Here is a 26,007-nt window from a genome sequence, read left to right as displayed (position 1 = left end):
CTTTTAATTGTTTATGAGTAAAAAGCATTATTCCATTTCAGTAACATAGTAAATATTTAGACAAATAAAAAAGTAGGTAACAAATATATATTTTTATAATGAAATACATTGACGCAAAAATGGGCCGAAAAGTTCAATTAATTCACTATTATAAAGTATTAAGTACTATTATAAACATCATTGTTATAAAGCAAGAATAAATCGCTATAATTCTGCATATTTAACTTGATAATTAAACTAATCTTTTTTTTTCAATTTTAGGAATCGTAATGAATATTTGTGGAACGAATATAAATAAAACATGAGTTTATATATATATTTTTTTAATGTATATATTTTATAAATATTATAATTATTATCACACGCTTTATGTATCTGTGTGAATATAAAATCAATTTCGAATTATATTTAAATAATTACATGGATGTCCAACTATGTGTTACTATCACTTGCAAATCTATGTGCCCAAAACTCATTTATTTTGCAAAAAATAACATTAAACTCGTAAAAAATTTGAGAAATTTTTAAATAAGCATAACATTAGAATAATAAAACGATACGAATGCTTAATTGTAATACCTTAGATACAACATTAATTTTATAGTTGGGAAATCTTTAATAGGAATAACATTATAATGATAAAATGATAAAATCTGCTACTTGCTAGAATTATTTTAGAGATAACATTAAATTCGTAATCAACAAATTTTTAAATAAGCTTAAATTGATGAAATAATACAATCTAGTACATGCTTATAATACTTTAAGACAACATTAATCATGATCGAGGAATTTTTATATCAGCATAAGCATAACATTAAAATAATAAAAGAAATGGTACAGTATTTTACACATAATGTTTCAGAATATTGTTACATTATTAGAGATTCAAGTACTGACGGAACATTTGCATAGATATATTGTAAACATAATTTGTTGAAATATTTAACATATGTCAGGCAGTATTTGTAATGTTTCTTTCTCTTTGTATTTAAAAATTTTCATATGCTTTCTTCTACATGTTCACAAATATTAGAAAATTTAATGTAACAATATATATTTTTGCAAGACATACATTTGTTCGAATATTCGTCAAAGCACTCAAGTGATTTTTAATAACGGATAGTATGTCTGTTTCTTATGCATTTACTAATATATCCAAAATTTTACTTTTTACATGATTCTTTAAAATTATTTCATAAAGTCATATAAAATGTAGACGTGCGAACTCTTCAAAGGTATTTACACAAGCATTGTAAAAAGGAACTAAAGGAATATACATTTCGTACATGGATTTCGAAAAATACTATCTTCTTATGCACAAAAAAACAATACTTCTATGTCCAGCTGCGACATATATAATCTTTCAGTTCTTAACATAGTTGTTACAGATTTGCTAAAAGTTCTAACGTCTACTTTTTTCACGATAATACTGTACAAAAAAGTAATATTGTTATGTTGAATTGAAAAATATATAATCAATAGATTCTTTCTTCAAATATTGAGTGACGTAGACATATCTATTTTAAGCTGTAGAATGCAATTAGATAAAATTTACATAAACATTTGTAACATATATTTCGGACAAGTAGGTACTAATTATATTATATCCGAGTTTTTTATTTATGTGCTAAGTACGTCACTCAAAGATTTGTCACTAGAGAAAAATTTTGTTGTATTCATGAAATCGGTTTAGTTTTTATAAATGTAGTAACACAGTATTTGATTTTAAAGAATAATTTGAAAAATATTACATTTTAAAGTAATGTCTATAATTATGTATATAATTTAAAAAATTTTAACAATTTTGTTAGGTTATAAATTTATAAATTTGTATGTATTTAAATTTACAAATCTTATACATTTATAAACACGAAACCGATATACGACAAATAAGTCATTTATAAATTATAGACCAAAGAGCATGCCGCGTGCGATAGAGAGATAGAAAGAGAGTTGTCGAGCGGGAGAGAGGGAGTGAGAGCGAGAACTATGATATGATTGAGAGAGGAAGAGGGGCAAACAGAAGCATTACAGCGCGTTCGTTACGCAGATAAATAATGTTTCGAGAAATAATGTACAAGAAATTAATGAAGATTATGGTTAATATAATTAATACTATGATCTATATTATTGATTACTTCGATAAAATATGAGCATTTTTCTTTATTTATTTATAAAACTTAGTATTGCAATTGAGATATTTTCTCATTGCAGAAATATAAATACTTACATGCTTATTTCGTCATCTCATTTATATTTTAGTTGCACCACCATCGTTATCGTCATTTCTTTCATTCTCATAGCGCATTATACTCCAAATTATTGGTTTGATTTCCATATTCTAACATGCTGTTGCTCATTACTTCATGACTACAGTTTTCAACGTCTTAGATTTAAACACTTCAGTATTTACATTAAAATAGGCAAATATTTAATAAATTTGCTACAATTTACTGTGTTTTTATTGTTTAAGAGTAAAAGCCATTATTTCGTTTCAGTAAACTAACATAGAAAATATTCAGATAAATAAAAAAGTAGGTAACAAATATAAATATTTATAATAAAATACATTGATTACGAAAATCGGCCGCAAATTTCAATTAATTCCGATCATTGTTTTAAAGGAACAATAAATCGCTATAATTTTGCTTATTCAACTTGATAATTAAACGTATCTTTTTTTTCAATTTTAGGAAGCGTTATGAATATTTGTGTAACGTAATTAAATGAAACATGGGTTTATATATATATATATTTTGTATATATATTACAAATGTTATAATTATTATCACATACTTTATGTATTTGTGTAAATATACAATCAATCTCGAATTATGTTTAAATAATTACATGAATCTTCAAATATGTTATTCTCACATGCAAATTTATGTGACGAAAGCTTATTTATGACGTAAACAATAACATTAAATTCGTAAAAGATTCGAGAAATTTTGAAATAAACGAAATAACATTAAAATAATAAAATAATACAATTTTCTACTTATAATATCTTAGATACAACATTAATTTCAGTTGAGAAATTTTAAAATAATAATGACATTAAAATGATAAAATGATAAAATCTGCTACGTACTATAATTATTTTAGAGATGACATTAAATTCGTAATCGAAAACTTTTTAAATAACTTTAAAATGATGATGTAATACAATCTAGTATATGCCTATAATACTTTAAGACAATCATGATCGAGGAATTTTTATATCAGCATAAGCATAACATTAAAATAATAAAAGAAATGGTACAGTATTTTACACATAATGCTTCAGAATATTGTTACATTACTTATTAGAGATTCAAGTACAGACGGAACATTTGCATAGATATATTGTAAACGTAATTTGTTAAAATATTTAACGTATGTTCGGAGGTATTCGTACTTTTCTCTTTTTTTTGTATTTAATGTTTTTTATTTGCTTTCTTCTACATGTTCACGAATATTTAAAAAATTTAATGTACAATGTAATAATGACAGTATTTATTTTTACAAGACATACATTTATTCGAATATTCGGTTATTTTATACAAAATTGTCACAGCCGCTCTTTAGTTATGATCTTTAAAACATGGACATTATGTTTGTTTCTTGCGCATATTTGAACTTTTACTTTTTACAGGATTATTCAAAATCATTTCATAAAGTCATATAAAATGTAGACGTGCAAACTTTTCTAAAGATATTAACACAAACATTGTAAAAAGGAGCTAAAAGAATATACATTTCGTACATGGATTTGAGAAATAGTGTCTTCTTGTGCCTAAGAAAACAATACATCTATGTCCAACTGCGACATATATAATCCTCCAGTTCTTTCTTAAGACAGTCGTTACAGATTTGTTAAGAGTTCTGACGTCTACTTTTTTCACGATAATACTGCATAAAAAATTAATATTTTTATGTTGAATTGAAAAATACATAATCAGTAGTTTCTTTCTTTAAATATTAAGTGACGTAGAGACAGATCTGTTTTAAGCTGCAGAATGCCATTTCATAAAATTTACATAAATATTTCGAACAAGTACTAATTATCTGAATTTTGTTATATATATACTGTACGTCAATTGAAGATTCGTTACTAGAGAAAAATTTTGTTGTATTCACGAAATCGGTTTAGTTTTTATAAATGTAGTTACACAGTATTTGATTTTAAAGCATAATATGAAGGATATCAAGTTTTAAAGTAATATCTATAATTGTGTATATAATTTAATAAATTTTAACAATTTTGTTGTTATAAATTTATAAATATATATGTATTTAAATTTTCAAATCTTGTACATTTATAAACACAAAACCGATATGCGACAAATAAGTCAAGTTATACTCCAATGTCTTCATGTATTTCAAATCACTTAAGTCAAAGTCAAGACTGTCGTTATCGCTGGTCATGAGATGCTACTTGAAAATGTCGCTACCATCATTTCCATTGTCCAATGTAGATAAATCTATATAAACATTTGTAATATATTAAAGCAAATATTAATTATTTAATTTTTGTTGTTTTTATCATATTTTGATTGAGTACACCACTACAAGAATAAAGTTTTATGACAAATATTACTAATAAATAATAATTAATAAAATATGATTAAAACTTACGATCGTTTTTCTTTCAACTTGCGTAGCTCGTCGACGGTATAGCTTGGTCGTGTACTGTTCTTTGTACCAAATCTATTTGACGTATTTTTTCCCGCTCCTTTGGATGTACAGATGTTATGTGGTTTTCTAAATTTTCCGGGGCCCATTCAAAGTTTACTTCATTTTTACATAAAGTACAATTTGCAACTTTTACATTTTGTCTCGCGTATTTAAGTGTCCAATGAGAAACGAATTTCAGCTCACGTGGAAAATGATTTGTGTGAGGTAGTCCGTTTTTTTTTAGACATATGATGCATTCTAGATTTGTTCTTTGTATTTTTTCAAAATCATTTATGTACCTTATATAATTCCACTGAGGTTCGTTGAAGATATCAGGTGTATTTTTTTCTTCTTCAAGCGTGTGAAGAGCACTATGCGTATTCTTCATGTGTTCCAAAAATTGTGTATGTGTGATATATGGTATTTTGTGTTCGCAAAATTTACATTGTGCTCGAAAATTTTCAACATTTATATAACATTTTTTCAACCAGATCCATTGTACAGTCCTTATTATTGTACCCCATAATAGGTTTTCTTCGGCTATTTTATTCATGTATTTTTTATGTTTATTTGCATGCCTTTTTAAATCAGTAATTCTTGCCCTAAATGTTACATTTTTATCACACAATGTACATGTCACATTATCTGCGTTTTGTCTTGCGTATTTATAAGTCCAATTTTTATATTTACCTAGTTCTAGATCGCATATAAAATGATAATGTACATGATTTTCTGCTTCGTCATATGGTATCGTTTTATAACATTTCATACATTGTACTTTATCTGTTGAATTTGGTTCCGTAAACCTTAAATATTGCCAGGGGATGCTACCTGTCTTCATTTTAGTGACTTCAGCGTCGTGAATTACTTTATGTTCCTTGTTCATATGATTCTGAATGGGTTCACTCTTGACATATGCAAGTATTTCGTTGCAAAATTTACATTCTGTTAGACAATTCACAGGCTTTCTATAACATTTAATAAACCAATAGTTGTTTTCAATATGAAATTCCCAAGATTGTTTATATCGTTCCTCTGTTAAGTGGCTCTTTTCGTTATGTTTTTCTGAGATGTGTCGTTTCATTCTTATAGTGTCTACAGTAAATTCTATTTTTGTATCATTTGTACAAAGCTTACATGTAGCAGAAAAATCTCCACTTTGTGTCAAATATTTCCAATACCATTTTTCATTTTTTTGGCATCCTAGATCTTGTTCTAGTTTTGAATGCTTTTTTACGTGTTCCGATAAGTTTTCATTTTGTGAAAATTTAATTGGGGTATCACTTATATCACATATAATACATGCTTTGTTTTCTTCTGTTGTTAGTCTAAAATATTTCCACTCCATGTTATCCATCTCATTCTCTTCATGATGATAACAATTTAAATGCGCCTCAAATATGTGCTTCTTAAATTCAGAATATTTTTTAAACTCCACGTATTTTAAAATTGCTTCACAAGATGGTTCTCGACACTGTACTCGAAAATTGGCCTTTTTAGTAAAACATTGCTCTACCCAGGGGTGCTTTTTTTCAATTCGCTCTTCAAAACTCATTGTGATGTGATCTGTATGATAGAACGTATTCAACTGAACACGATGCGAGCATTACTTCGTTGAAAAGTGTCTGATAGAGGAGATCGAGGAAAGAGACATACAGTTTTTCTGTTTGTATGTAAATACTGACAGCCTTCAAACCTACCTAACAGTTATCAAGACAAGCGGTAGGATCCGATGCGAAATATATATAGTAAACGATTTCGGGGGAGCAAGAGCGCTCTTGCGCGTGATAGAGTGAGAGATGGTGGGAGAGTGAGAGAGAGGGAGAGAGAGCGAGAACTAGGATATGGTGGAGAGAGAAAGAGGGTCAGATAGAAGCAATACAGCGCGTTCGTTACGCAGATAAATAATGTTTTGAGAAATAATGTACAAGAAATTAATGAAGATTATGGTTAATATAATTAATACTATGATCTATATTATTGATTACTTCGATAAAATATAAACATTTTTTAAATTTATTTAAATATAAAACATAATATTGCAATTGAGATTCATTCTCATTGCAGAAATATAAGTACTTACATGCCCATTTCTTAATCTCATTTATATTTTAGATACGCCACCATCATTATCATTTCTTCCATTTCTCATAACGCAATATACTCCAAATTATTGGTTTAATTTTTATATTTTTACATTCTGTTGCTATTTACTTCATGACTACAGTTTTTAACGTCTTAGATTTAAACACTAGTATATATATTGAAATAGGCAATTATTTAATATTTCATATTTGCTATAATTTACTGTCTTTTAATTGTTTATGAGTAAAAAGCATTATTCCATTTCAGTAACATAGTAAATATTTAGACAAATAAAAAAGTAGGTAACAAATATATATTTTTATAATGAAATACATTGACGCAAAAATGGGCCGAAAAGTTCAATTAATTCACTATTATAAAGTATTAAGTACTATTATAAACATCATTGTTATAAAGCAAGAATAAATCGCTATAATTCTGCATATTTAACTTGATAATTAAACTAATCTTTTTTTTTTCAATTTTAGGAATCGTAATGAATATTTGTGGAACGAATATAAATAAAACATGAGTTTATATATATATTTTTTTAATGTATATATTTTATAAATATTATAATTATTATCACACGCTTTATGTATCTGTGTGAATATAAAATCAATTTTGAATTATATTTAAATAATTACATGGATGTCCAACTATGTGTTACTATCACTTGCAAATCTATGTGCCCAAAACTCATTTATTTTGCAAAAAATAACATTAAACTCGTAAAAAATTTGAGAAATTTTTAAATAAGCATAACATTAGAATAATAAAACGATACGAATGCTTAATTGTAATACCTTAGATACAACATTAATTTTATAGTTGGGAAATCTTTAATAGGAATAACATTATAATGATAAAATGATAAAATCTGCTACTTGCTAGAATTATTTTAGAGATAACATTAAATTCGTAATCAACAAATTTTTAAATAAGCTTAAATTGATGAAATAATACAATCTAGTACATGCTTATAATACTTTAAGACAACATTAATCATGATCGAGGAATTTTTATATCAGCATAAGCATAACATTAAAATAATAAAAGAAATGGTACAGTATTTTACACATAATGTTTCAGAATATTGTTACATTATTAGAGATTCAAGTACTGACGGAACATTTGCATAGATATATTGTAAACATAATTTGTTGAAATATTTAACATATGTCAGGCAGTATTTGTAATGTTTCTTTCTCTTTGTATTTAAAAATTTTCATATGCTTTCTTCTACATGTTCACAAATATTAGAAAATTTAATGTAACAATATATATTTTTGCAAGACATACATTTGTTCGAATATTCGTCAAAGCACTCAAGTGATTTTTAATAACGGATAGTATGTCTGTTTCTTATGCATTTACTAATATATCCAAAATTTTACTTTTTACATGATTCTTTAAAATTATTTCATAAAGTCATATAAAATGTAGACGTGCGAACTCTTCAAAGGTATTTACACAAGCATTGTAAAAAGGAACTAAAGGAATATACATTTCGTACATGGATTTCGAAAAATACTATCTTCTTATGCACAAAAAAACAATACTTCTATGTCCAGCTGCGACATATATAATCTTTCAGTTCTTAACATAGTTGTTACAGATTTGCTAAAAGTTTTAACGTCTACTTTTTTCACGATAATACTGTACAAAAAAGTAATATTGTTATGTTGAATTGAAAAATATATAATCAATAGATTCTTTCTTCAAATATTGAGTGACGTAGACATATCTATTTTAAGCTGTAGAATGCAATTAGATAAAATTTACATAAACATTTGTAACATATATTTCGGACAAGTAGGTACTAATTATATTATATCCGAGTTTTTTATTTATGTGCTAAGTACGTCACTCAAAGATTTGTCACTAGAGAAAAATTTTGTTGTATTCATGAAATCGGTTTAGTTTTTATAAATGTAGTAACACAGTATTTGATTTTAAAGAATAATTTGAAAAATATTACATTTTAAAGTAATGTCTATAATTATGTATATAATTTTAAAAATTTTAACAATTTTGTTAGGTTATAAATTTATAAATTTGTATGTATTTAAATTTACAAATCTTATACATTTATAAACACGAAACCGATATACGACAAATAAGTCATTTATAAATTATAGACCAAAGAGCGTGCCGCGTGCGATAGAGAGATAGAAAGAGAGTTGTCGAGCGGGAGAGAGGGAGTGAGAGCGAGAACTATGATATGATTGAGAGAGAAAGAGGGGCAAACAGAAGCATTACAGCGCGTTCGTTACGCAGATAAATAATGTTTCGAGAAATAATGTACAAGAAATTAATGGAGATTATAGTTAATATAATTAATGCTATGATCTATATGCTACACCGGTGAAATATGAGCATTTTTCTTATGTATTTAAATATACAACTTAGTATTGCAATTGAGATATTTTCTCATTGCAGAAATATAAATTCTTACATCCTTATTTCTTCATCTCATTTATATTTTAGATACGCCACCTTTGTTATCGTCATTTCTTTCATTCTCCATCGCAATATACATCAAATTATTGGTTTGATTTTTATATTCTTACATTCAGTTGCTAATTATATCATGACTACAGTTTTCAACGTCTTAGATTTAAACACTTTAGTATTTATTATAAAATAAAACGAATAAATAATATTTTAAATTTGCTACAATTTACTATCTTTTTATTGTTTGTGGATATAAAACAGTTTTCTGTCTCAATAACATAGAAAATATTTAGTTAAATAAAAAAGTAACAAATATAAATTTTTATAATGAAATGTATTGACCGCAAAAATTGGTCGAAAAGTTTAATTAATTCCGAACACTGTTATGAAGCAAGAATAAATCGCTTTAATACTGCTTATTCAAATTTGATCAAAATTAAACGTTTTTTTTTCTTTCAATATTTGGGAGCGTAATGAATATTTGTATAACATAATTAAATAAAACATGGGTTTATATATATATATATATATATATATATATATATATATTTTTTTTTGTATATATATTATAAATGTTATAATTATTATCACATACTTTATGTATTTGTGTAAATATACAATCAGTCTCGAATTATGTTTAAATAATTACATGAATCTTCAAATATGTTATTTTCACATGCAAATCTGTGTGACGAAAGCTCATTTATGACGCAAACAATAACATTAAATTCGTAAAAGATTCGAGAAATTTTGAAATAAACGAAATAACATTAAAATAATAAAATAATACAATTTTCTACTTATAATACCTTAGATACAACTTTAATTTCAGTTGAGAAATTTTAAAATAATAATAACATTAAAATGATAAAATCTGCTACGTGCTATAATTATTTTAGAGATGACATTAAATTCGTAATGGAAAACTTTTTAAATAACCTTAAAATGATGATGTAATACAATCTAGTACATGCCTATAATACTTTAAGACAACATTAATCATAATGGAAGAATTTTTATACCAGCATAAGCATAACATTAATGTAATAAAAGAAATACAGTATCTTACACATAAAGCTTCGGAATATTACATAATTTACTAAAGATTCAAATATAGACGGAACATTTGCACAGATAATATATTATAAACATAATTTGTTGAAATATTTAACGTATGTCCGGAGGTATTCGCACTTTTCTCTTTCTTTTTGTATTTAAAGTTTTTTATATGCTTTCTTCTACATGTTCACGAATATTAAAAGAATTTAATGTGACAATATTTATTTTCACAAAACATACATTTATTCGAATATTCGGTAATTTTATACAAAATTGTCACAATTGCTTTTTAGTTATGATCTTTAAAACATGGACATTATGTTTATTTGTTGCGCATATCCGAACTTTTACTTTTTACAGGATTATTCAAAATTATTTCATAAAGCCATAAAAAATGTAGACGTGCGAACGCGTCAAAAGATATTTACACAAGTATTGTAAAAAGGAACTAAAGGAATATACATTTCGTACGTGGATTTCGAGATATACTGTTTTCTCATGTATAAGAAAACAATACATTTGTGCCCAACTACGACATATATAATTCTCCAGTTCATTCTTAACACAGTCGTTAGAGATTTGCTAAGGGTTCTGACGTCTACTTTTTTCACGATAATACTGCATAAAAAAATAATATTTTTATGTTGAATTGAAAAATACATAATCAGTAGTTTCTTTCTTCAAATATTGAGTGACGTAGACAGATCTGTTTTAAGCTGCAGAATGCGATTGGATAAAATTTACATAAATATTTTGAACAAGTACTAATTATCTGAGTTTTGTTATATATATACTGTACGTCAATTGAAGATTCGTTATTAGAGAAAAATTTTGTTGTATTCACGAAATCGGGTTAGTTTTTATAAATGTAGTTACACAAAATTTGATTTTAAAGCATAATATGAAGGATATTATGTTTTAAAGTAATATCTATGATTATGTATATAATTTTATAAATTTAAATAATTCTGTTAAATTATAAATTTATAAATATATATGTATTTAAATTTACAAATCTTGTACATTTATAAACACAAAACCGATATGCGACAAATAAGTCAAATTATACGTTAATATCTTCATGTAGTTCAAATCACTGAGATCAAAGTCAAGACTGTCGTTATCGCTAGTCATGAGATGCTACTTAAAAACGTCGCTACCATCATTTCCATTGTCCAATGTAGATAAATCTGTATAAACATTTGTAATATATTAAAGCAAATATTAATTATTTAATTTTTGTTGTTTTTATCATAGTTTGATTGAGTACACCACTACAAGAATAAAGTTTTATGACAAATATTACTAATAAATAATAATTAATAAAATATGATTAAAACTTACGATCGTTTTTCTTTCAACTTGCGTAGCTCGTCGACGGTGTAGCTTGGTCGTGTACTGTTCTTTGTACTAAATCTATTTGACGTATTTTTTCCCGCTCCTTTGGATGTACAGATGTTATGTGGTTTTCTAAATTTTCCGGGGCCCATTCAAAGTTTACTTCATTTTTACATAAAGTACAATTTGCAACTTTTACATTTTGTCTCGTGTATTTTAGTGCCCAATGAGAAACGAATTTCAGCTCATGTGGAAAATGATTTGTGTGAGGTAGTTCGTCTTTTTTTTCACATATGACGCATTCTAGATTTTTTTCATCTAATATTAAATCATCTATGTACCTTATATAATTCCACTGAGGTTCGTCGAAGATATCAGGTAAAATTTTTTCTTTTTCAAGCGAGTGAAGAGCAGTATGCTTGTTCTTTATGTGTTCCAAAAATTGTGTATGTGTGATATATGGTATTTTGTGTTCGCAAAATTTACATTGTGCTCGAAAATTTTCAACATTTATATAACATTTTTCCAACCAGATCCATTGTACAGTCCTTATTATTGTACCCCATAATAGATTTTCTTCGGCTATTTTATCCATGTATTTTTTATGTGTATTTGCATGTTTTTTTAAATCAATAATTCTTGTCTGAATTGTTACATTTTCTTCACAAATCGTACATGTCACATTATCTGCGTTTTGTCTTGTGTATTTAAAAGCCCAATTTTTATTACGTGGTTTTAGACGGTGTTTTAATTCATCTTGTACATGACTTTCTGCTTCGCGTATATTTGGTGTAGTTTTACAACATATCATACATTGTATTTCTTTGAATTGTTCATCCGCATACCTTAAATATTGCCAGGCTATGTTACCTTCTTCCATTTCCCACATTTCAATTTCGTAAATTGGTTTATGTGTATCCTTCATATGTTTCTGAGCGTTTCTAGAGTCGACATATACAATTTCTTTGTTGCAAAATTTACATTCTGTTATAAAATCCACAGGCTTTCTATAACATTTATTTAACCAATAGTTGTTTTCAATTTGAAATTCCCAAGATTGTTTATATCGTTCCTCTATTAAGTGGCTCTTTTCGTTATGTTTTTCTGAGATGTGTTGTTTCATTTTTATAATGTCTACAGTAAATTCTATTTTTGTATCATTTGTACAAAGCTTACATGTAGCAGAAAAATCTCCACTTTGTGTCAATTATTTCCAACCCCATTTTTCATTTTTTTGGCATCCTAGATCTTGTTCTAGTTTTAAATGCTTTTTTACGTGTTCCGATAAGTTTTCATTTTGTGAAAATTTAATTGGGGTATTACTTATATCACATATAATACATGCTTTGTTTTTTTCTTTTGTTAGTCTAAAATATTTCCAGTCTTTGTTTTTCTTCTCATTTTCTTCATGATAATAATCGAAATGCACTTCACGTATGTGCTTCTCAAATTCCTGATATTTTTTAAATTCCACGTATTTTAAAATTGCTTTACAAGATGGTTCTCGACACTGTACTCGAAAATTGACCGTTCTAGTAAAACATTCTTCTACCCAGGGGTGCCTTTTTTGAATTCGCTTTTCAAAACTCATTGTGATCTGATCTGTATGATAGAACGTATTTAACTGAACACGATACGAGCATTGCTTCGTTGAAAAGTGTCTGATAGAGGAGATCGAGGAAAGAGACGTACAGTTTTTTGTTTGTATGTAAATACTGACAGCCTTTAAACCTACCTAACAGTTATCAAGACAATCGGTAAAATCTGATGCGAAATATGTATAGTAAACGATTTCGGGAGAGCAAGTGCGCGCCGCGTGCGATAGAGAGAGAGAAAGAGAGTTGTCGAGCGGAAGAGAGGGAGTGAGAGCGAGAACTATGATATGATTGAGAGAGAAAGAGGGGCAGACAGAAGCATTACAGCGCGTTCGTTACGCAGATAAATAATGTTTTGAGAAATAATGTACAAGAAATTAATGAAGATTATGGTTAATATAATTATTACTATGATCTATATTATTGATTACTTCGATAAAATATGAGCATTTTTCTTTATTTATATATAAAACTTAGTATTGCAATTGAGATATTTTCTCATTGCAGAAATATAAATACTTACATGCTTATTTCGTCATCTCATTTATATTTTAGTTGCACCACCATCGTTATCGTCATTTCTTTCATTCTCATAGCGCATTATACTCCAAATTATTGGTTTGATTTCCATATTCTAACATGCTGTTGCTCATTACTTCATGACTACAGTTTTCAACGTCTTAGATTTAAACACTTCAGTATTTACATTACAATAGGCAAATATTTAATAAATTTGCTACAATTTACTGTGTTTTTATTGTTTAAGAGTAAAAGCCATTATTTCGTTTCAGTAAACTAACATAGAAAATATTCAGATAAATAAAAAAGTAGGTAACAAATATAAATATTTATAATAAAATACATTGATTACGAAAATCGGCCGCAAATTTCAATTAATTCCGATCATTGTTTTAAAGGAACAATAAATCGCTATAATGTTGCTTATTCAACTTGATAATTAAACGTATCTTTTTTTTCAATTTTAGGAAGCGTTATGAATATTTGTGTAACGTAATTAAATGAAACATGGGTTTATATATATATATATTTTGTATATATATTACAAATGTTATAATTATTATCACATACTTTATGTATTTGTGTAAATATACAATCAATCTCGAATTATGTTTAAATAATTACATGAATCTTCAAATATGTTATTCTCACATGCAAATTTATGTGACGAAAGCTTATTTATGACGTAAACAATAACATTAAATTCGTAAAAGATTCGAGAAATTTTGAAATAAACGAAATAACATTAAAATAATAAAATAATACAATTTTCTACTTATAATATCTTAGATACAACATTAATTTCAGTTGAGAAATTTTAAAATAATAATGACATTAAAATGATAAAATGATAAAATCTGCTACGTACTATAATTATTTTAGAGATGACATTAAATTCGTAATCGAAAACTTTTTAAATAACTTTAAAATGATGATGTAATACAATCTAGTATATGCCTATAATACTTTAAGACAATCATGATCGAGGAATTTTTATATCAGCATAAGCATAACATTAAAATAATAAAAGAAATGGTACAGTATTTTACACATAATGCTTCAGAATATTGTTACATTACTTATTAGAGATTCAAGTACAGACGGAACATTTGCATAGATATATTGTAAACGTAATTTGTTGAAATATTTAACGTATGTTCGGAGGTATTCGTACTTTTCTCTTTTTTTTGTATTTAATGTTTTTTATTTGCTTTCTTCTACATGTTCACGAATATTTAAAAAATTTAATGTACAATGTAATAATGACAGTATTTATTTTTACAAGACATACATTTATTCGAATATTCGGTTATTTTATACAAAATTGTCACAGCCGCTCTTTAGTTATGATCTTTAAAACATGGACATTATGTTTGTTTCTTGCGCATATTTGAACTTTTACTTTTTACAGGATTATTCAAAATCATTTCATAAAGTCATATAAAATGTAGACGTGCAAACTTTTCTAAAGATATTAACACAAACATTGTAAAAAGGAGCTAAAAGAATATACATTTCGTACATGGATTTGAGAAATAGTGTCTTCTTGTGCCTAAGAAAACAATACATCTATGTCCAACTGCGACATATATAATCCTCCAGTTCTTTCTTAAGACAGTCGTTACAGATTTGTTAAGAGTTCTGACGTCTACTTTTTTCACGATAATACTGCATAAAAAATTAATATTTTTATGTTGAATTGAAAAATACATAATCAGTAGTTTCTTTCTTTAAATATTAAGTGACGTAGAGACAGATCTGTTTTAAGCTGCAGAATGCCATTTCATAAAATTTACATAAATATTTCGAACAAGTACTAATTATCTGAATTTTGTTATATATATACTGTACGTCAATTGAAGATTCGTTACTAGAGAAAAATTTTGTTGTATTCACGAAATCGGTTTAGTTTTTATAAATGTAGTTACACAGTATTTGATTTTAAAGCATAATATGAAGGATATCATGTTTTAAAGTAATATCTATAATTGTGTATATAATTTTATAAATTTTAACAATTTTGTTGTTATAAATTTATAAATATATATGTATTTAAATTTTCAAATCTTGTACATTTATAAACACAAAACCGATATGCGACAAATAAGTCAAGTTATACTCCAATGTCTTCATGTATTTCAAATCACTTAAGTCAAAGTCAAGACTGTCGTTATCGCTGGTCATGAGATGCTACTTGAAAATGTCGCTACCATCATTTCCATTGTCCAATGTAGATAAATCTGTATAAACATTTGTAATATATTAAAGCAAATATTAATTATTTAATTTTTGTTGTTTTTATCATATTTTGATTGAATACACCATTGAAAGAATAAAATATAATGATAAATATTACTAAACGATAATAATTAATAAAATATGATTAAAACTTACGATCGTTTTTCTTTCAACTTGCGTAGCTCGTCGACGGTGTAGCTTGGTCGTGTACTGTTCTTTGTACCAAATCTATTTGACGTATTTTTTCCCGCTCATTTGGATGTACAGATGTTATGTGGTTTTCTAAATTTTCCGGGGCCCATTCAAAGTTTACTTCATTTTTACATAAAGTACAATTTGCAACTTTTACATTTTGTCTCGCGTATTTAAGTGCCCAATGAGAAACGAATTTCAGCTCACGTGGAAAATGATTTGTGTGAGGTAGTTCGTCTTTTTTTTCACATATGATGCATTCTAGATTTTTTTCATCTAATATTAAATCATCTGTGTACCTTATATAATTCCACTGAGGTTCGTCGAAGATATAAGGTAAAATTTTTTCTTTTTCAAGCGAGTGAAGAGCAGTATGCTTGTTCTTTATGTGTTCCAAAAATTGTGTATGTGTGATATATGGTATTTTGTGTTCGCAAAATTTACATTGTGCTCGAAAATTTTCAACATTTATATAACATTTTTTCAACCAGATCCATTGTACAGTCCTTATTATTGTACCCCATAATAGGTTTTCTTCGGCTATTTTATCCATGTATTTTTTATGTTTATCTGCATGTTCTTTTAAATTAATAATTCTTGCCCTAAATGTTACATTTTTATCACAAAATGTACATGTCACATTATCTGCGTTTTGTCTTGCGTATTTAAAAGTCCAATTTTTATATTTACCTGGTTTTAGATCGCATATAAAATGATAATGTACATGATTTTCTGCTTCGTCATATGGTATCGTTTTATCACATTCCATACATTGTACTTTATCTGTTGAATTTGGTTCCGTAAACCTTAAATATTGCCAGGGGACGCTACCTGCCTTCATTTTAGTGACTTCAGCGTTGTGAATTACTTTATGTTCCTTGTTCATATGATTCTGAATGGGTTCACTCTTGACATATGCAAGTATTTTGTTGCAAAATTTACATTCTGTTAGACAATCCACAGGCTTTCTATAACATTTAATCAACCAATAGTTGTTTTCAATATGAAATTCCCAAGATTGTTTATATCGTTCCTCTATTAAGTGGCTTTTTTCGTTATGTTTTTCTGAGATGTGTTGTTTCATTTTTATAATGTATGCAGTAAATTCTATTTTTGTATCATTTGTACAAAGCTTACATGTAGCAGAAAAATCTCCACTTTGTGTCAAATATTTCCAACCCCAAGTTTCATTTTGACGTCCTAAATCTCGTTCTAGTTTTGAATGCTTTTTTACGTGTTCCAATAAGTTTTCATTTTGTGAAAATTTAATTGGGGTATCACTTATATCACATATAATACATGCTTTGTTTTCTTCTGTTGTTAGTCTAAAATATTTCCACTCCATGTTATCCATCTCATTCTCTTCATGATGATAACAATCTAAATGCGCCTCAAATACGTGCTTCTTAAATTCAGAATATTTTTTAAACTCCACGTATTTTAAAATTGCTTTACAAGATGGTTCTCGACACTGTACTCGAAAATTGGCCTTTTTAGTAAAACATTGCTCTACCCAGGGGTGCTTTTTTTGAATTCGCTCTTCAAAACTCATTGTGATGTGATCTGTATGATAGAACGTATTCAACTGAACACGATGCGAGCATTACTTCGTTGAAAAGTGTCTGATAGAGGAGATCGAGGAAAGAGACGTACAGTTTTTCTGTTTGTATGTAAATACTGACAGCCTTCAAACCTACCTAACAGTTATCAAGACAAGCGGTAGGATCCGATGCGAAATATATATAGTAAACGATTTCGGGGGAGCAAGAGCGCTCTTGCGCGTGATAGAGTGAGAGATGGTGGGAGAGTGAGAGAGAGGGAGAGAGAGCGAGAACGATGATATGGTGCAGAGAGAAAGAGGGTCAGATAGAAGCAATACAGCGCGTTCGTTACGCAGATAAATAATGTTTTGAGAAATAATGTACAAGAAATTAATGAAGATTATGATTAATATAATTAATACTATGATCTATATTATTGATTACTTCGATAAAATATGAACATTTTTCTAATTTATTTAAATATAAAACATAATATTGCAATTGAGATACATTCTCATTGCAGAAATATAAGTACTTACATGCCCATTTTTTCATCTCATTTATATTTTAAATACGCCACCATTGTTATCGTCACTTCTTTCATTCTCCATCGCAATATACACCAAATTCTGGTTTGATTTTCATATTCTTACATTCAGTTGCTAATTATATCATGACTACAGTTTTCAACGTCTTAGATTTAAACACTTTAGTATTTATTATAAAATAAAACGAATAAATAATATTTTAAATTTGCTACAATTTACTATCTTTTTATTGTTTGTGGATATAAAACAGTTTTCTGTCTCAATAACATAGAAAATATTTATTAAATAAAAAAGTAACAATTATAAATTTTTATAATGAAATGTATTGACCGCAAAAATTGGTCGAAAAGTTTAATTTGTTCCGAACACTGTTATGAAGCAAGAATAAATCGCTTTAATACTGCTTATTCAAATTTGATCAAATTTAAACGTTTCTTTTTCTTTCAATATTTGGGAGCGTAATTAATATTTGTATGACATAAATATATAAAACCTGATTTTTCTATATATATATATATATATATATATATATATATATATATATATATATATATATCTTCTTTTTATGTATATGTATTTAAATGTAACAATTTTTATCACTTGCTGTACGTATCTGCGTGAATATATAATTAATCTCGAATTATATTTAAATAATTACAAGAATCTCTCAATATGTGTTATTTCCACGTACAAATCTATGTGCCAAAAGTTCATTTATCACTCAAACAGTAACATTAAATTCGCAAAAGATTTGAAAATTTTTAATTACGCGTGACATTAAAATAATAAAACGATACAATTTTTTACTTGTAATACCTTAGATACAACATTAATTTCGTAGTTAAGAAATTTTTAAATAATAATAACATTAAAATGATAAAATGACAAAATCTGCTACGTGCTATAATTATTTTAGAGATGACATTAAATTCGTAATCGAGATCTTTCTAAATAAGCTTAAAATGATAAAATAATACAATCTAGTGCATGTTTATAATACTTTGAGACAACATTAATCATAATGGAAGAATTTTTATATCAGCATAAGCACAACATTAATGTAATAAAAGAAATACAGTATCTTACACATAAAACTTCGGAATATTATTACATAATTTATTAGAGATTCAAATATAGACGGAACATTTGCACAAATAATATATTATAAACATAATTTGTTGAAATATTTGACATATGTTCGACGGTATTCATACTTTTCTCTTTTCTTCGTATTTAAAGCTTTTTATATGCTTTTTTTCTACTTGTTTACGAATATTAAAAAATTTAATGTAACAATATATTTATTTTCGCAAGACATACATTTGTTTAAATATTCGGTAATTTTGTCAAAGCCTTTAAGTGATGATTTTTAATAACATGGATAGTATGTTTGTTTTTTACGCATTTACCAATATATCTAAACTTTTACTTCTTACATGATTCTTTAAAATTATTTATAAAGTCATATAAAATGTAGACGTGCGAACGCTTCAAAAGGTATTTACACAAGCATTGTAAAATAGAACTAAAGGAATATACATTTCGTACGTGGATTTGGAGATATACTGTTTTCTCATGTATAAGAAAACAATACATTTGTGCCCAACTACGACATATATAATTCTCCAGTTCATTCTTAACACAGTCGTTAGAGATTTGCTAAGGGTTCTGACGTCTACTTTTTTCACGATAATACTGCATAAAAAATTAATATTTTTATGTTGAATTGAAAAATACATAATCAGTAGTTTCTTTCTTCAAATATTAAGTGACGTAGACAGATCTGTTTTAAGCTGCAGAATGCGATTTTATAAAATTTACATAAATATTTCGAACAAGTACTAATTATCTGAGTTTTGTTATATATATACTGTATGTCACTCGAAGATTCGTCACTAGAGAAAAATTTTGTTGTATTCACGAAATCGGTTTAGTTTTTATAAATGTAGTTACACAGTATTTGATTTTAAAGCATAATATGAATGATATCATGTTTTAAAGTAATATCTATGATTATGTATATAATTTTATAAATTTTAACAATTTTGTTGTTATAAATTTATAAATATATATGTATTTAAATTTTCAAATCTTGTACATTTATAAACACAAAACCGATATGCGACAAATAAGTCAAATTATACTCCAATGTCTTCATGTATTTCAAATCACTGAGATCAAAGTCAAGACTGTCGTTATCGCTGGTCATGAGATGCTACTTAAAAATGTCGCTACTATCATTTCCATTGTCCAATGTAGATAAATCTATATAAACATTTGTGATATAAAAAGCAAATATTAATTATTTGATTTTTGTTGTTTTTATCATAGTTTGATTGAGTACACCACTACAAGAATAAAGTTTTATGACAAATATTACTAATTAATCATCATTAATAAAATATAATTAAAACTTACGATCGTTTTTTTTTTAATTTGCGTAGCTTGTCGACGGTGTAGCTTCATCGTGTGCTGTTCCTTGTTCTATTTGTTCTATCTTTTGTTCTTTTTTTTGTCTTTTTTTCAATTCCTTTTGATGTACAGATGATACGTGGTTTTCTAAATTGTGCACGTCACATTCAAAGTCTACTGGTGTTTCACATATCGTACATTTCGCAACATGTCCATTCTGTCTCGCGTATTTAAGTGCCCAATGATGAGCATAGTTTACTATCTCGCGTGGATTATGATCTATGTGAGGTAGTGTGACATTTTTTTGACATATCATGCATTCTGTGATAAGTTTATTCAATACAGTGTTTAATGTGTACCTTACATAATTCCACTGTTCTAGGTACTTATTCTGTGGATATTTTTTATGTTCTTCAAGATGGTGAACTTCATAATGCACGTCGTTTACGTGGTTTTTAAATTGTGTTTCTTTGATATATACTACTTTGCGTTTGCAAAGTTTACATTCTGCTCGAAAATCACCAGCATCTGTATAATATTCTTGCAACCAGCTTTTTTTTTCAGTTTGCGATTTCCAAAATATTTCTTCTTCGTTTATTCTTTTCATCTCGTCTGTATGTGTATCAGAGATATGGCTTTTTAATTTCGCTTTGTTAAAATTAACGTTTATATTTTCTTCACAAATTATACATATCATATTATCTTCTTCTTGTCTTACGTATTTACGTGACCAATGTTGATATATATAGGATGGACCTTTTTTAATATGATATTTTGTGTGATTCTTTATTTGGTCATTTAGCACAGGTATTTTACATAAAATACATTCTATTTCTTCTGCTTCTTCGCTCGTAAACCTAAAATATAACCAGTTCTCGTCATGTGCTTTCTTTGTAGATTCTTCATTGTTCCAAATAAATGTATGTTTCTTTATGTGTAGCTGAAACGATTTATAGGAGACACATTCAAAGTTACGTTCGCAAAATCGACATTCTGTTCGCAAATTCACAGGCTTTGTATAACATTTATTAAAAAAGTACTGCTTTTCAGTATGATATTTTAAAGACTGTTTATCTCTGTTTATCTGTGACTTTATTTCTGGCAACTTTTTTCCATGCTTAGCCATGTGCTTTTGTAAAAATTGTGTTGTTAATTTTAATTTTATTTTTTTTGTTTCATTCACACAAAGCTTACATTTAGCAGAAAAATCTTCAAGTTGTTCCAGGTATTTCCAAACCCAATCTTCTTTCTGTTGGTGTGCAAGCTTTTTTTCTAGTTCCGAATGTTTTTTTATGTGTTTCGATAAGTTTTCATTTTGTGAAAATTTAATTGGGGTATCACTTATATCACATATAATACATGCTTCGTTTTTTTCTGTTGTTAGCCTAAAATAATTCCAGGCCTCGTTTTTTTTCTTATTCTCTTCATGCTGATAAAAATCTGGATGCTCTGTTTGTATGTGTTTCTTAAATTCAGGATCTTTGCAAACTGTAAACTGCACGTATCTATAGATGTGTTTGCAAGACGGATCTCGACACTGTGCTCGAAAATTTTTCTTTTTTGTATAACATTCCGCTATCATGGGGTGAACTCGTTTTTCCCAACACATTGTGATCTGATGTGTATGATAGAACGTATTTAACTGAACACGATGCGAGGATTATTTCGTTGAAAAGTGCCTGATAGAGGTGATCGAGGAAAGAGACGTACAGTTTTTCTGTTTGTATGTAAATACTGACAGCCTTCAAACCTACCTAACAGTTATCAAGACAAGCGGTAGGATCCGATGCGAAATATGTATTGTAAACGATTTCGGGAGAGCAAGAGCGCGCTCGCGTGTGATAGAGAGAGAGTGAGTTGGTCGAGAGAGAGGGAGAGGAAGCGAGAACTATGATATGGTGGAGAGAGAAAGAGGGGCAGAGAGAAGCATTACATCGTGTTCGTTACGCAGATAAATAATGTTTTCAGAAATAATGTACAAGAAATTAATGAAGATTATAGTTAATTTAATTAATACTATGATCTATATGGCTACACCGGTGAAATATGAGCATTTTTCTAATGTATTTAAATATACAACTTAGTATTGCAATTGAGATATTTTCTCATTGCAGAAATATATATACTTACATCCTTATTTCTTCATCTTATTAATATTTTAGATACACCACCATCGTTATCGTCATTTCTTTCATTTTCATAGCGCAATATACTTTAAATTATTGGTTTGATTTTCACATTCTAACATTCTGTTGCTAGTTACTTCATGACTACAGTTTCCAACGTCTTTGATTTAAACATTTCATTATTTATTTTATAATGGGCAAATATTTAATATTTCAAATTTGCTACAATTTACTTACTACAATTTACTACATTGTTTATGAGTAAAAAGCATTATTTCGTTTCAGTAACATAGAAAATATTTAGATAAATAAAAAAATCGGTGACAAATATAAATTTCTATAATCAAATACATTGAACGCAAAAATCGGCCGAAAAGTTTAATTAATTCCGATCACTGTTATAAAGTAAGAATAAATTGCTAGAATTTTTCTTATTCAACTTGATAATCAAACGTATTGTTGTTTTTTTTCACTTTTTTATTTTTTCCGAAATTGTTTGAACTTGTCGAGTTGAATTCTTTTAAGTTCTAAATTAAATTCGCTATTTTTACACCATTTTTTTGTTTCTGGCTAACTCTTTCTAGATTCTTCATAATATTCTTATCGGTTAAATGTATAGGGTGATATCTATGCTACCGTGACCGGGTGAGTCATCGGCTCTCTCTTTCTCTCTCTCTCTCTCTTGTGCCACCCTGCAATGCTTCGGCGCCGTGCTTCGTTTTCTGGGTAAAAGTCGGGGCCAGAAACAATGGGAAACGAGAGAGGCCGGTGTGCGCACGTGTGTGCAAGGTAGCCACGGCCGTGGCGGTCACGTTTCGCTTTCGCGTTATGTGCATCGTGTGGAGCACTGTGTGGAAAGCCAGCCAAATCCTTTGTATGCACCTCTCCCGAAGACATTCTACACCCTTCCGCTTTCCCTTTCTCCATGCTATACATGGAGAATGTTATCTATACCTTTGTGCGACCACCGATTGTGAAACCGATTCTCGTTAGATATCGAGAGATGCGCCCCTTTGACGATCAGTTGCGTCGATCTCGATGAGCAGACATAAAAACTGGTCATTGCTGACTTTGATGAGGAAATAAAAGATTCATGGCGCAAATCGAGGCACGAGTGGTTTAGAAATCAACTCTGATACTGCTTAGTTTTTATTCCGATCGATTGAAGAGAATATTTGTACATGTTAATATATGTTAATTTAATTTATTAATTTCAGTATTAATCTATTTATTTTTCTTTCTGACATAATAATTTTTATAGATGTACCATATTTTTTAAGAAGCGTATTTCTTATTTATGTTATTTTGCTGAAAAATTGAACTGTTAAAAGTAAGACTTGAAGAAATAAGACTTGCGAAAGAGGCGACGAGAGTACTTTGCGAAACCGGAAGATGATCGATGACGAGACATTGCTTGTGTGTTGCGCAGGTCGAGAACGTGAGCTTGTGCGTGGGAGCGTTGCGGGCCCTCGGGGCGGACGTGGGTGCCGTGAACCCGGGCGAATTGGCGGCAGGATCAACCCTGTGGCCGGTCCTGGCCTTACTCTTCGCCCTGTCGCGCTACAAGCAGCGAGCCAAACAACTGCAGGACATGCCCAGGTGAGTGAATCATTTTTTTTTTTTTTTTTTTTTCGACAGTTCGAAAGTCGCTGATAACGATGCGATGGCGAATGCGTTTTGTTGCGGAAATCTATAAGTTGAAAAGTGGAGTTTAACACTCCGAGCTGTTCGAGATATCGAAATGAAAATTTCGAAATTTTAATTATTCAGCTTTGAATCGAAGCTTGAAAAACTTTGAAGCAAATTTTGAAGCTGCATTTAAGAGTATGAATTTTCACTGCAATTTTTTATAGACACGGATTTTTAATTCTGGAATTTAAACATTTTTATAGATTAGTTTTTAAAATTTTTAGAACTTTTAACATTTAACGCTGCGTGTGAAATTGTTCACAATTAATTTCCGTCTGTTGACAAATTCGTAACATTTATACGAAAGTCTATGTTATAATAGTAAGATTAATATTTTCTTGAATTTGAATAAAATCTCTTTTTCACAGTTTTATTTTCAGCTTCGCTTCTTGTATTCTAAAAGTTTTCAACTCTCTGCTATACCGATAACTGCAAATACGAACATCTTACCAACTCTTCAGCATGCTGAATGCTTCTGTAAAACCCAACGTCGGTAAATCGTGAATCACAAACCCACGGATACACACAGCAGATACCTAAAGATCTGGTGTAGCAACGTCGTATCTACGTTATAGCAATTGTTGGTATCTGCTTCTCGTGATTTGATAAATGATAGAGCTTTAGCAATAATCAAGATTTAATTATTTACAACGATACATAATTTTATCGACTTTGTTATTTATCACCGAACAAAATGCCGTTTATTCAGTACATTTTATTAACCTTTGGTACATCAGGATTTATCGAACTTAATTTTAGTTTTTGAATTTTTTTAATAATTGTAAAAATAATTCTAACTAAAGTTTGATATTTATTTTTGCTTTTGTAAATTATTCATAAAATAACTTAAAAACATGAAAAACTAAGAAGAGTCCATTGAATCGAGATGGTAAATGATGATTATTTATATGTATATCAGTTTACTGAGGCTTTGTGACTATCGATTCATAAAAATTAAAGTTCCTTGAATTAAGATGAACGTTGCTTGAATTTTTCAAATAATCAGTTTTTTATTAATCGATGAGAATACATCTCGTAAATGAGCGGAAACGTTTTAATGCAGGATGTTTAGAGAGAATGACAGATTTAAGAGGAAGCGAGAATAAAAGATGTGGTCAGATAAAATTGGTTAGATCAAATAGTGAATCGTCAAATAAAAGATTCACAATATCCTACAATGGGTTTTATTAATTTACAACAATTTCTGGTACTTTAATAATCGATGCTGATACTTGCCAAAGCATTTAGCAAACTTTTCGAAAATTAACTTTATTCTAAACAAATTTTATTCGTTTTTAACAAATAGGCATTTAAGTGGATATAGGAAGTGATTAATTTATTGGTTGAGTCTCGATGCCAAAATAAATAGTAATAAAATAAATTAGTAGCAAAAGTCGGGAAATATATTTAACGTATTTGAAGACGAGCGGTGCTCCTTCAATTTTGCAAGATATTTATGTCCAAACGGATATGCAGTGTCTTATTTTAATTACTATTTACCGCTCCGATTGTTTGCAAAGTACATGGATATCGAACACACAAAAAC

General features: G+C 28.2%; 2 protein-coding genes and 2 long non-coding RNA genes across 8 annotated transcripts in view; 1 reads left to right on the top strand and 3 right to left on the bottom strand.

The window, feature by feature from the left end:
- Positions 1–26,007, top strand: part of sick (sickie) — a 311,918-nt gene that overhangs the window by 195,949 nt on the left and 89,962 nt on the right. For all 5 annotated transcript variants that reach the window (XR_010890838.1, XM_067357560.1, XM_067357558.1 and 2 more), the window contains one exon: positions 24,202–24,371. Coding sequence is in view for 4 of the 5 variants with exons in the window: in XM_067357560.1 (XP_067213661.1) it covers positions 24,202–24,371 (170 nt within the window). In the remaining variant the exon portion in view is untranslated. The remainder of the gene's footprint in view (positions 1–24,201; positions 24,372–26,007) is intronic.
- On the bottom strand, positions 3,554–8,344 carry LOC137000865 (uncharacterized). The gene is made up of 2 exons (XR_010891032.1): positions 4,624–8,344; positions 3,554–4,469 (listed from the first exon to the last, which is right to left on the bottom strand). It is a non-coding gene; the product is annotated as an uncharacterized lncRNA (long non-coding RNA).
- On the bottom strand, positions 9,731–13,225 carry LOC137000864 (uncharacterized). The gene is made up of 2 exons (XM_067358445.1): positions 11,608–13,225; positions 9,731–11,453 (listed from the first exon to the last, which is right to left on the bottom strand). The coding sequence occupies exon 1, from the start codon at positions 12,722–12,724 to the stop codon at positions 11,621–11,623; it is 1,104 nt and encodes a 367-aa protein (XP_067214546.1). The 5' UTR covers positions 12,725–13,225; the 3' UTR covers positions 9,731–11,453; positions 11,608–11,620.
- LOC137000866 (uncharacterized) lies at positions 15,040–18,078 on the bottom strand. Its single transcript, XR_010891033.1, has 2 exons — positions 16,110–18,078; positions 15,040–15,955 (listed from the first exon to the last, which is right to left on the bottom strand). It is a non-coding gene; the product is annotated as an uncharacterized lncRNA (long non-coding RNA).

The sequence above is a fragment of the Linepithema humile genome, chromosome 6 (assembly GCF_040581485.1).
Source record: "Linepithema humile isolate Giens D197 chromosome 6, Lhum_UNIL_v1.0, whole genome shotgun sequence".
Lineage (NCBI taxonomy): Eukaryota > Metazoa > Arthropoda > Insecta > Hymenoptera > Formicidae > Linepithema > Linepithema humile.
This window is presented reverse-complemented; position numbering and strand designations above follow the sequence as displayed.

Excerpts from the sequence above, each read along its gene's own strand:
- LOC137000864 (XM_067358445.1), bottom strand. The coding sequence starts at position 12,724 with ATGAAACAACACATCTCAGAAAAACATAACGAAAAGAGCCACTTAATA.